Source organism: Chelonoidis abingdonii, chromosome 22 (genome assembly GCF_003597395.2).
Source record: "Chelonoidis abingdonii isolate Lonesome George chromosome 22, CheloAbing_2.0, whole genome shotgun sequence".
NCBI classification, from domain to species: domain Eukaryota; kingdom Metazoa; phylum Chordata; order Testudines; family Testudinidae; genus Chelonoidis; species Chelonoidis abingdonii.
Window position 1 is genome coordinate 32,333,708 of NC_133790.1, and position 12,995 is coordinate 32,346,702.

The following is a 12,995-nucleotide window of genomic DNA, read 5'->3' on the forward strand; positions in this document are numbered from 1 at the left end:
GACAGAAGAAGGTTGGGGAATGCTGTCTTAACAGAGGGCCAGAATGTAGCCGAACATGCACTCACAGCTTCTTTGACTCTGCTGCCCAGAGCACTGGCGTTTGCTATGACCATCAGGAGGCACTCATGACTCAGTTCCTCCTCCCTAGCTATGGACACTAGAATTAAGCCGGAGGATCTTCCTTTTGAAGAGGGAGGCCTTTTCAGTGAAAAGAAAGACGAATTGCTGGGAAAACCGAAGGACACGAGCGATGGCTCGCTCTCTGGGTTTGATTCCCTCTGCTAGGAGGAGGCCCTCCACTTCCAGTTTCCAATACCAGAGGCAGTCTCACCCCACATTCTTTATCTTATCTCTTGACAAACCAGGGATATCAACAGTATCTGCAGCCTCCCAGGGCAACTGTAAAAAAAAACCTTTCAAATCAAAGTCCAAATCTAAACAAGTCACTTTCTCATCAGCATCACTGTCATGGAATAACAGGCCTAAATTTTGATGGGATGATCAGGATTTGAGAACCAGCCAGTCAAGACCAATCTGTCCTCCTCTTTGGAGACAGACTATCCCACTTCATCAGTCAATGAAGGCAAATTACATTGGGTTCCAGAGATTGTAGAAAGGGGCTATGATATACAGTTCAGAAGATTGTCTCCCCCCATCTCCCCTACCTCTTCCTCTTCAGGGACCCCTCTCCTGAGGCAACTCTTATCGGAGCAGTAGAAAAATTGCTTCTGATAGGAGCAGTCAAGGAGGTTCCTGAATACAATAACTCCTCACTTAAAGTCGTCCTGGTTAATATTTGGTCGTTGTCAGGTTGTTGATCGATTAGGGAACATGCTTGTTTAAAGTTGCGAAGTGCTCCCTTCTAACGTCATTTGACAGCCACCTCCTTTGTCCATTGCTTGCAGGAAGAGCAGCCTGGTGGAGCTAGCTGATGGGTGGTTGGAACCAGGGTGGACCTACAGCCCCACATCAGCTCTTCTTATCGGCTCCCCACTTCCCTAAGTTCCCTGTGCTGCAGCTGCCCAGGAGGCTAGCAATTGTAGCTGTCCCTCCCCCCACTGCCATGTGCTGCTCCTGCCCTCTGCCTTGGAGCTGCTCCCCAAGACTCCTGACTGCTGTGTGTGAGGAAGGAAGAGGGGGGGTTAATGTCAGGGCTTCCCCCTCCCCCTTGCTTTGGCATCTCGCTTACCCCATCTTCCATAGAGCAAGGGGGACACATGACAGAGGGAGCTTCCAGGCAGCAGCAACTGCAGTCTCAGCTTGATGATTTAATTAACAAGGCAGTGTACTTCTGACCCCACTCTTCATACTTAAAGGGGAAATGTGCATCTCTCTCTCTCTCTCTCTCTCTCGCACACACAGGGTGTGTGTCTCTGTCTCTGTCTGCCCTCCTTCCTTTCCTGGTGCCTTGTCGGGTGGAGTGTGAGAGTTAACCCTTGAGGGCTCAGCAAATTGCAAGTTCATCATTTAGCAGTAAGACATTCCTTGGAAATATCCCACCCTCTGACTCCTCCACCTCAACCAGGTTTCACAATCATCATCACTGTGTACCAGTATTAAATTGTTTGTTTAAAACTTATACTGTGTGTGGGTCCTGCGCTTCTAGGCGGTTATTGCTAGCCTCAGTGGCTCACTGTGACTCTCCATGTAGCCTCTCTCTCTCTAGGGCCAGGGTTACAGTCTGCTGAGCCCTTTTCATCATAGGCCAGCAAGGAGGTTGGTGAGAGAACTCCCACAAACTCTGTTGTCCCTGGGGGTTTATTTCAGAACAGTTTAGCCTCCTGTCCTGACAGGGGCCTGACTTCCCCTCCCAGAAGATGTTCCTGTAGCGGTGGATTGGGGGGAACCTGGGCCCGCCCTCTACTCCGGGTTCCGGCCCAGAGAACCTAATGGTAGCAGCTGTTGGCTGCCAACCTTTCACTGCCAGAGATGCTACATTTCCCTGGGCCACTTCCCCACAGCTCTCCTGCTTCTCCCTTCTTCACCCATTACCTTAGCGGTCACTTAACGATGGTTTAGGCATGTCTTCAACCACCATTCGACAGCTCAACTTTCTCTCCTCTGCTCTCTTCTGCACTGACTGGAGCCTGATCCTTTTTTATGTCATCTCGGGACCTTAATTTAGGAGTCAATGTGTCACATTAGCTTAATGGCCCTCACCTGACTCTTGCAGTTACGTCCATTAGTGTGTCTGAATGTGGGCGATTAGCCTGGAAGCAGCCGCGGCTTGGTGAGTTCAGGACAGAAAGACTTGTTATCCAGTGCAAGTATATCTCCTTCTGCTAAATTGGAGCTATCCCAACTGGCCGGGTGCGTCTTCCTCTCTCTCTCTCTCTCTTCTCTCTCTCTTTATTCGTCTGGTGAATATCTTCCTGGAACTAACCTTCTCATTTCATCATTATTCTACGGGAACTAGATCGCTGTAACATCGTTTTGCTTAAGAAGTCACATTTTCCTAGGAATGTCGATAACTAACATAACTAGAGGAGTTACTGGTACGAGCGTCAGAGGTTTATTGTCATGCTCATTCTTAGTGCAGAAGTATGATTGGGTTGGGGTGTGGAGGTTAGGCCAACTGTTTAATGGATTATATATAGCTATATATCAGTTAGAAATTTGGTTCTGCATGTTGATCTGGGCCACTTATCATCGCTTCGATGTGATCCTGATGTGTATTGTATTTGTGTGATACTAAAGCGAGCAGTATTTTTGTATTTTGTGTTGTAAAATTGTCTGAAGTATCTTCGATTTGTTGAGTGGTTGGTTGCCAGTTCGTACTACGGAGGTGCTCCGTATTGTCTTCTCACCAGAGATTTTACAAAATGTCTCTTGGTACGTGTACTATTATGTGAGATAGTTAATTTCTTCACTTCTGTTTAAGACATAGTGCTTCGTGTACAAGGCTTCTGTGTGCAATGGTTTCTGTTTAAAACCAGTGTTGAAGACGATACTGGCGCAGATGGACCATAAAACAGATCAACTCCAGACTGCCTGCACTGAGCAGCACAGCATGGGGAGGAGAGACCAGCACTCGTGGAGAAAGAAGTGGTTCAGGACCTATTTAGAAAAGCTGTTGATACCACAGTCATGGGGTGGATGCGCTGCATCCAGGGTGCTAAAGAAGCTGGGGATGTATGCAGAGTCACTGGCCATTCTTTTGAAACTCATGCAATTGGGGAGTCAGGAATGACTGGAAAAAGGTAATGTAGTGTCATCTTTAAAAAGGAAGAAGGGGATCCAGGAACATACAGGCCGTCAGCCTGTCTTCAGTCCCTGGAAAATCATGGAGCAGTCCTCAAGGAATCAATTTTGAAGCACTTGAGGAGAGAAAACTGATCAGGAAACAGTCAGCTTGAATTCACCAAGGGCAAGTCCATGCTGACCTAGCCTATTTCCTTATATGACAAGATAACTGCTCTAATGGATAGGGAAAAGCAGTGGACATGTTATTCCTTGACATTAGCAAATGTTTGATACGTCCTCACGTTTCTTGCCGGCAAGTTAAAAGAAATAGGGCTGATGAATGGACTATAAGAGGGATAGAAAGCGGCTAGATGCGTCAGGCTCAACGGTGGTGAATCAATGACTCCATGTATGTTGCAGCCGGATATCAAGCAGAGTGCCTCAAGGGTTGGTCCTGGGGCGATTTTGTCAAATCTTCATTAATATCTTGGAGGATGGCAATGGACTGCACCTTCAGCAATTGCAGATGACACTAAACTGGGAGGAGTGGTAGATTGCTGCTGGAGTAGGACGTAGGATAGAGCGGACTTAGACAACTGGAGGATTGGGCCAAAGAAATCTGATGAGGTTCAACCAAGGACAAATCAGAGTCCTGCATCTGATGATTGGAAGAATCCCATGCACTGCTAAAGAGTAGGAAGACCGAATGGCTAGGCCCCCAGCGTAGTTCTGTAGAGATGATTAGAGACAGACCTAGAGTTACTATGTGAGAGAAAAGCTGTATATAGTCAACAAGTGTTGCCCTGTGCGCCAAGAAGCTAACGGCATGGCTGTATAAGCAGGCGCACTGTCAGCAGATCGAGGACCATGCTCATTCCCATCATAGAAGTCATAGAATCATCAGGGTTGGAAGGACGCTCCAATGAGACGGGACCTCATCTAAGTCCCACCCTCTTCGCTCAAAGCAGGACCAGTTCCCAACTAAATCATCTGAGCAGGCGCTTTGGTCAACGCCCAGCTGAGCGTGCTTGAACTAACTCTAAAGAAGCGAGAGGTCCACCACCCCTAGGTACCCATTCCAGTGCTTCACCACCCTGCCTAATGAAAAAGTTTTTCCTAATATACAACCTAAATGCTCCCCACCAAGGAGTACTCGTGTCCACTTTGGGCCCGCACATCTACCAAGAAGAATGTGGAAATATTGGAAAGAGTCCAGCGGAGGGCAACAAAAATGATTAGGGGGCTGGAGCACATGACTTATGAGAAGAGGCTGAGGGAACTGGGATTGTTTAGTCTGCAGAAGAGAAGGGAGGAAGGCCACACTTCTTTGCTCTCACACCCCTGGAATAAGTCTTAGGCAAGGGGGAAGTTAGCAGCCTTGGGGCTCGATCCCTCTGGCAGGGTAGAGCAGTGAGTGGTCCAGGAGTGCCAAGACCTCAGGCAGGGCAGACCAGTGAATAATCCAGCGACCCTTGCCCTCAAGCAGAGCAGGGCACCAAACAAAGAGTCGGAGGTGCTGGCAGGGGCTGAGCACCCAGCAAACAGTCTGGGGGGCCTCAGGCAGATGGTAGAATCTCACAGGCCTCCAGGGGTGGGGTGGCAGGGGTAGGGGGATGCACCAGATTCCACTGCATCCCAGCCCAGGGCCCTAACAGTGGCGGAGTGTTCTGCCACTAGGTCAGATCCCAGCGGGGATCCAGCTGCAACACATTGAACTGGACTCAGGCAGCAACCCAGCCGGACCGTAGTCCGATGTCCCTGGGCTACATCCTACCCTTCCCCCTGGGTGTACCTGGATCTCTGGGTTGTCCTCTGGGTTGCCCTGTCGTGTCCCCCATGCTCTGGGGAGAGGGGGTATAGAGGAGGGGGACACCCTGACATCAGCCCCTCCCTCCCCCAGCTCTGTACAGCAAACAGGCGGTTCCTGGGAGCAGCTGGTCGGGCTCCAAGGCAAAGGGGCAGGAGCAGCATTGCAGTGGCGGGAGGGACACCTGTGTGGCACTTGATAGCCTGCTGGGCAGCCGCGCAGCTTAGAGGGATCTTAGATTGTCACTATGTTAAAATAAAATTGAGGGTCTGAATGGTTTATGGGATTGATAATAGGAAGTAGATAAAGGCTTTCACCTCGAGGTCACTAGTTTAATTCTAGCACACACTGGTAATGTCTGAAAATTATCATCTGACAGCTGTCTTGTGGCATGCAAAATTGGTGAGTGGTCTGATCATTTCCTAGCAAGCTGCTTGCTGGCCTTGTTATAAAATATGTTACCACAGCGAGACATCAGTTTATCATCTCAGCAGAGAAGCCAGGGACTGAACCCCCTACAAACTAAGAGTTTGTCCCTAAAATTGGCCACTGGATCAGGGCATATGTAAATGCTTGCACTGCCGCTACCTCTCTGTGGATAAATACAGGATTTCATTTGCAAAGACTGTCAGTTTAGCATTTTTCATGAATGCCACTACACAGTTGGCTGTCATGTGGGTTCCAAAAGCTTTGGTGGCATGATAAGATCACAAGTGATGGATATAGACTGAATATCCAGTCAGACCAAGTTGAGAGTGATCCAGGTGGTGCTCGATGCAATGAGGCTATGCTATTTTGGAATTTTCCTCGATGATAATGATGATGATGATGATCAGCACTGAAAGTTTGTGTTTAAACCAAAACCTCACTGTTATGATCAGAAATGAGTTTCTACAAAATTATGTTGGTATTTCCATATTTATTGTGCCTCAGTGACTTTCCTATCTGGTCGGTTCAGTTTACAAGTTACAACAGTTTACTTCCAGTCAAAACTGCAGACTCCACCTGATTCCTCAAGTGATGTTAGTTCTGCTTTATATATCATCATTAATCATAAGAATTTGGATGACATTTATGTTGATGATATAAAAGAGAGACTAGAATGCTTATTCTTCTGCAACAGAATTTGATCTTCTCTGCTAACCTAGTGCTCCAGGTAGAGAGGACTTACCATGGAGGATAGAAGATAAATGCAATGATTAGGCACCATTTTTAGTGTCATAGTTTGGGACAGTAAGCACTTCAGCTATATCTGCACAAATGGTGCATCTGTAATTTGAAAGTGTGCTGTGTACTATTGACCCTACTTATCTCCATTCTTTCCCATTGTCTTTTTAAATCAGAATTGCTCTTTAAAGAAGAACTGGTTAACCATAGGAAGGGGCTTTTCATAACTTGGAGGTTTACTAATTTTGTAAGATTTATTTTAATTTTGAGCATATCATACTGTCAGAGGGTGGCTGGTCCCTTAAGGCCCCAATCCCCAGTGACAAGCTTTATTCATTTCCTCAGGATGTAGGTCATGTAACTGGTGGGTCTGGAGACCCAATGAGACCTGCAGTAGATAAGGAAGAGGCTGGGAGAGCAAAGGGGCTACAGGTGGCTGTTGGCAGATGGAGAAATATTCCTGCCCTGGGGGAAGACGCCAGCTCAGTATGGAACAGGGAGTGCACCTACCCTGTAGTACCACCTGTTGGCCAAGTGTGGCTCTGCAGCACTCTGCCTCTGTTTCTCCTTTACTCAGGCTCCTCAATAACTCTACAAAGGCTTGTATCCATTCAATCCCCCTTTTTGGGATGTCAAGTTTATTAACATAAAATAAACACAAATATAAAGTCTTTTCTGCCCCAGTCTCAGAGAGGGTCTGTCTTTTTAAAGTTCCTTTTTTTCACCCTAGTCCCATGCTGGGTACAACCCTTTCTTCTAGAGGGTCTGCCTTCTTTCTCTCCAAGCACTTCTTACCTGTCATTTGACACTGTTTGCCTTCTCCACAGGCCTCCTTCCCCAGCAGTGTCTCTCCTGCTGACTCAGTGCCCAGCAGCAGCTTATTACTCCCTGCAGCATCTACAAGCATCTACCAACACCCACATACAGCCCCTTCTCTCCCCAGCCTCTTCTTGATTTACCACAGGCCTGTTTGGGTCCTCTAACCCACAAGACCTGAGGCTGAAAAGGATCCTAACGGGAGTGGGAAAGAATCCGCTGATTGTCCTTCATGTGGGAACGAATGATATGGCTAGATTCTCGCTGGAACGTATCAAGGGAGACTATACCAGACTGGGGAAGATGCTTAAAGAAATTGAGGCTCAGGTGATCTTAAGTGGGATTCTGCCTGTTCCTAGAGAAGGGCAACAAAGGTGTGACAAGATTATGGCTATCAACAGATGGCTCAGGCAGTGGTTCTATAAGGAGGGCTTTGGGATGTATGGCCACTGAGAAACGTTCATGGACAGAGGACTGTTCTCTAGGAATGGACTTCACCTGAATAAGGAAGGAAATAGACTTCTAGGATGGAGGCTGGCACAACTGATTAAGAGAGCTTTAAACTAGGAATTTGAGATTTGTTACAGGAGTGGGTGGGTGAGATTCTGTGGCCTGCATTGTGCAGGAGGTCAGACTAGATGATCATAATGGTCCCTTCTGACCTTAAAGTCTATGAGGTGGACTGAGGCCCATCTGCCTTTAAGGGGCCATCGCCTTGAGACTCATACATTCCAATTTGCATAAGACTTCATATCCTAAATCAGATGTTGGTACTCTGAATGTGATAACAATCTTCCCACCTCACTAAAGAAAAGTAATTCTGTGTACGAGACAGGACCTCTTACAAAAGTACCTGCTTGTAGCATGTTATGTTGGATGCAGTATTCTGAAATGGAATGAATTCCCAGAGCCTGATTCCACAGCTGCTGCATGTAAGCAACTCATATTGAAGGAAGTGCAAGTTGTTCCCATGCAGCAGCTGAAGAAGTGGCCTTCCAGCGAATGCCATGTGTGCGCCAATTCTTGGACTTTTGCAAGGGGCAGCTGTGTGGAGAAGATGGAATCCAATTAAAAATACCCAAACCCAGTCTTCGGCTTTTATCTTAATCTTGGTTTTTTGTTTATAATTCAATAGACTGTCTGTCAATCTGATGCTTGTGAAATCTCAGTAAGTAGCACAATGCTTCTAGATCACTTGCTGCATCTATGCTTTGACCAGAAAATAATTGCATTGATGATGCTCACCTTGCAACAAAGCAGAGAAGGGCGGTATGCATGAGTCCTTTCACTGGATAAATTGATAGATCAGCATAGGAATAGGAACATGGGGTTTTAAGTGGAAAAAAAAAAGGCCCAGCAGACCACATATAAACTGATGAAACTATGACTGTCAAAAGTGTTGACTTATATTCATGCAAGGGATCATTAGTAAATTCAACAATGGCACTTTGAGTGCACATCAAAACTTGAATTCCCAGGCTGCTAACTCTTGATTTAATTTTTTTAAGGAAAGGCTGAAACTATTACTCCTGAGGGCATTCTGTGCCAAAAAATTAAAAATCCTGCTGCAAAAAAATAAAAATTCTGCACATAATATTTTAAAATTCTGCAAATTTTTTTTGTCAAATAAATGTGGAGGCTTCAGCATGGTATTGGGGAGCACAGGCCACTGGCTGCACAGAGGTGAGAGATCGCTGTGCAGCTTCTCCTCCCTCCTACCCCCCTCCCCCGAAGACACAGACTCAGTGGTGAGGACCCAACCCAAGAACCACACCTACCCCAGAAACATCCCAGCACCCTGCCTCTCCATGCCAGGTGCACCAGGTATGGGCAGGCAGGTTCAGCAAGGCAGAATCCAAGTGTGGAGAGACTTAGTGTGGGGGATCCAGATGTGGGTTGAGAAGGTTCTGTATGGGGCAGTCTGGGTGTGGACGGGATCTGGATACACAGGGGCTTGCTGGGGGATTTTGTGTGCAGTGGTAATGGGACTTTGTAGGGAGGTCTAGGTTAATGAGTTTGGGGCTCAGTGAGGGGACATGGGGGGTCCAGATGCTGGAGGAGTGGGGCTCTGGGGTGAGGATCCAGATGCAACTGGTTGGGGCTCGCTGGGGTGGGGATCCAGCTGTGGGTGGCTCATCGGTGTTGTCCAGGTGCAGAGGGAGTAGGGCTTATCGGGGGGGCGGGGTCTGGGTGTGGGAGGGTGAGGCTCAGTGGGAGGGTCTGGGTATGAGGGGATCTGGATGCACAGGGGTTGGGCAGATGGGGGAGCAGCTACCTGTTCAGGGATCCCACACCCTGCAGCTGAGGAGCAATGGGCGCAGGAAGCAGGGTAGTGTGAAGGAGGGAGTTTGCAGAGCTTCCTGCAGCTGAGGGAGAAATCTGGGGGTGTGTCTGACCTGGCCCTGGATGCTGTGCAGGGGAAGGGGAAGTCCCGTCCTCCCCAGTCCACATTACCAGCTGAGCCCAGCACTGGATAGGAACCACCTGCCAGGCCTTCCCCAGTCCTGCCTCCTGCCCCACAGTGATTTACCTCTCTGACTCTCTGATGTTGCCCTGGGCACCCGAAACATACTGTTGAGGAGAGTCACATGACCGCTCTCGTGGCTTCCCTGTCAGAAAGTAGTAGGACAAGAAGTAATGGGCTTAATCTGCAGCAAGGGAGATTTAGGTTAGATATTAAGAACTTTCTAACTGTAAGGATAGTTAAACACTGGAATATGCTTCCCAGGGAGCTTGTGGAATCCCCATGCCTGGTGGTTTTTAAGCACAGGTTTGGTGAACATCTATCAGATTTAGGTTTACTAGGTCCTGCCCTGGCACAGGGGGCTGGACTTAATGGCGTATCAAGGTCCCTTTCAGCCCTACATTTCAATGATTCTATGAAGTAATACTGACTGAGGGGGAATTATTTTGTAGTTAATTATTTCATGAAACTCAGTTGGGTCAGTTGGTGTTTTCAGATTTTCTCCATCGTATTTATGTATTACTATTCTTTTTCCCCAGACATAATGTTGCCATTAAGCCACAGTCAGCTTCAGGAATTCAGAAATTCAGGAGAAACTTTATTTAATTTTGATAATGTTTTCCAGAGTTCTAAAGTGTTGCTAATGTTTGAAGGGAGATAATGAACTATACAGAGACAGTTGAGAAACTAAGATACTGCGAGAGCGTGATGCTGCAATACCCTCTATACTGTGACATTGTTGGACTTCGATAGCAATGCATGGCTGTTTTTTAAAAAGTTGCTTCTCTGCTGCTATATTTAGATAGACACTATTGTATGTTGTACTGCCTGCAAATATAACTTATGGCTCTTTGAAGAGTAGATTAACTGCACTGAGTGAGTCTGATTTGCAGTGTGCTTCAGCATGAAAAAAAAGAGAGCTTGATGGAAATGAAAGGTCATCTGTGAGAAAGGATGGGAGAATAAGGAAAGATAATTTGGCAGGCAAGAGTTTTATAGGGCAAGTAATAAAGGATGGGAAGAAGGGCTGAAGAGGAAATGAAGGTGGACAAAGACTAGAGGATGGATTGTACGGAAAGAGAAGGAAATGAAATTGATATGAAGGGTTGCCTCGAAGAAAGGACGACAAATTGCTTAGAAAGAAATGTGGAAGGCTCAGTTACTCAATACGGCTTGTCAAAAGGGAAGAGACTTGTTGCTGGAGAAAAGGTGGATTGGAAGGGAGTAGAACAGATGGATGATTTTGAAAGAAAGGCAAGAAATAGTGTAGAGTTGGTCTTGGAGACTGAGAAAGGAGGAGTAATAATGAACAGTCAGGGTCTGGAGGGTAGGAAGAGGAGCCAGGAAGCAATGTAAGGGGCATAGGGTATTCAGTGAGGAAGGGTTGTCTGTGAAAGATTAGATTTGAAAGGAGAGTGGTGAAGAAAGGGATGAACAGGTACAGAGATGGTCAAATTGTCTGAAAAGGGGATATCACCTGGATTGTAAACATTCTTTTGGAACCTAGATTGTAATCTCGTATTTGTTTGTAAAACGCCATGCAGATTCATGGTGTTTTACAAATAATTCTATCTGGTTAAAAAAGGAGGACTTAGAAAAACTGCTCCAATTTGGAACGAAACAGGGTTTTTCCATCAAATATCCCCATCTCTTCATTTATTATATGTAAACTTCATGATAATCCTTCTGACTTGCATGCTAAAGTCAATGGGAGAATGATTGGCAGAGATTTATTATTTTAAAAGCAACCATGGCAGCAACATAAAACATTTGTCTGTCTGTGGTACTTTTATAGTCCCCCTAGCTTTGTTATCTGATTGACTCAGTCTTTTATGTATTTATCCTTACACCATCCATAGGGTAGAGAAATGCTGTTCTCCCCATTTTACTGGTGGGGAGCTGAATCACTGAGACTAAGTGACTTTCCCAGGGTCACACAGGAAGCCTGTGGCAGGGCAGGGAGTCTCCTGAGCCCCAGAGTAGCACCCATGCCTTCACATATACTCCCTATCCTTTAGTCTTCACCATGATATAACGTGGTCTCAGCTAGTGTCATGTGGTCTTATATGGTTTCTCAGCTGAGAAAGAATGGAGTAAGGAACTATCTCATAAACAGCAATACACTGCATCAGAACTATTGATTTAGTTATATTTATAGCTCTCTTTCTCCACAAAGCCCTCTAATAAGTGGCTATGGGACATGCTGAAAAACTGCAGTGTCAGTGCGTTTTGGAATAAGGTCATTTAATCTTTTTAATTACAGGTTCCATTACAGCTTATAGAAAGTGTTGAATGCCGAGATATATTTCAACTTCATTTGACTTGCAAAGACTGCAAAGTTATCAGGTATGTACAAACTACTTTGCAGGTGGAAGCGTTGCTTCATCCAGGAAAGTATGAAATCTAAGCAAGATGACCTTGTGCTTCCTCATATTATGGATGGCTGCAGCATTTTAGGAGAAATGTCCCTGAGGCCCCCCCTCCGCCCCCCCTTTTGTGCACATGCTTTCTCCAAAAGATTCTTTCTGTTCTTGCTGTGTACTGTAGCTGAACATTTTAGGAAGGAGGATGGTGGTTATTGGGTCTGCACTCTTATAGTACAATACATTTTTTAGAAATCTTTACTATGCTGGAAATTGATCAGCCAAATAACTTTGGTCGTAGAGATGTTCTAACCCTATGGAGCAATACCTTTTTTAAGATTATTTTGAATTTAATTTCAGTTTCATGTGGTTTTCCCCAGTGTAACAATGGTCTCAGCAAGATACAAACTAGACACAAATCAATAAATCATACAGCTTCTTAGACAAAAACATTAGATCCTAAACTGGCTATTTGGGACTTGAGACTGCCACACCTTTGTGCTGCTGTGCAAGGATGAGGGAAGGAGTAAGGACTGCTCCCCTTGTGTAGGCCATGTGAGAGTGAGTCACTCCAGCTCATTGAAGTTAATGGGACTACTCCTGAGTTTAGACATGTGCATAAGTACTTTAATGAATCAGGGCCCGAGCAACTAGGACAAGATAATATTGGTTTATTTAATATTTCCAAAATTACGCTCTTTAGACATAGGGCCCTACCAGATTCACCGCCATGAAAAACATGTCACGGACCGTGAAATCTGGTCTTTTGTGTGCTTTTACCCGATACAAGGGGTCTGCAACCTTTCAGAAGTGGTGTGCTGAGTCGTCATTTATTCACTCTAATTTAAGGTTTCGCATGCCTGTAATACATTTTAATGTTTTTAGAAGGTCTCTTTCTATAAGTCTATAATTGTGACAAAGTTCCTCTTCTTCCTTGGTGGGTCCTGTGCTTGCTGGCAGATTTGCTCACCTCAGTGATCTTCCCCACAGTCTAGATCAACTCTTCCTGTGTCTGATCAGGAGTTGGGAGGTTTGGGGGGAACCCGGGCCCGCCCTCTACTCCGGGTTCCAGCCCAGGGCCCTGTGGATTGCAGCTGTCTATAGTGCCTCCTGTAACAGCTGCATGACAGCTACAACTCCCTGGGCTACTTCCCCATGGCCTCCTCCAAACACCTTCTTTATCCTCACCACAGGA

General features: G+C 46.1%; 1 protein-coding gene across 4 annotated transcripts in view; it reads left to right on the top strand.

The window, feature by feature from the left end:
- The window catches only part of MTMR3 (myotubularin related protein 3), a 157,731-nt gene that overhangs the window by 78,070 nt on the left and 66,666 nt on the right, over positions 1-12,995 (top strand). For 3 of the 4 annotated variants that reach the window (XM_075059915.1, XM_075059916.1, XM_075059917.1), the window contains exon 6: positions 11,701-11,783. In XM_075059915.1, the coding sequence (XP_074916016.1) occupies positions 11,701-11,783 (83 nt within the window). Of the gene's footprint in view, positions 1-8,108; positions 8,142-11,700; positions 11,784-12,995 lie in introns of all 4 variants that reach the window. The other variant, XM_075059914.1, reaches the window with a different exon arrangement.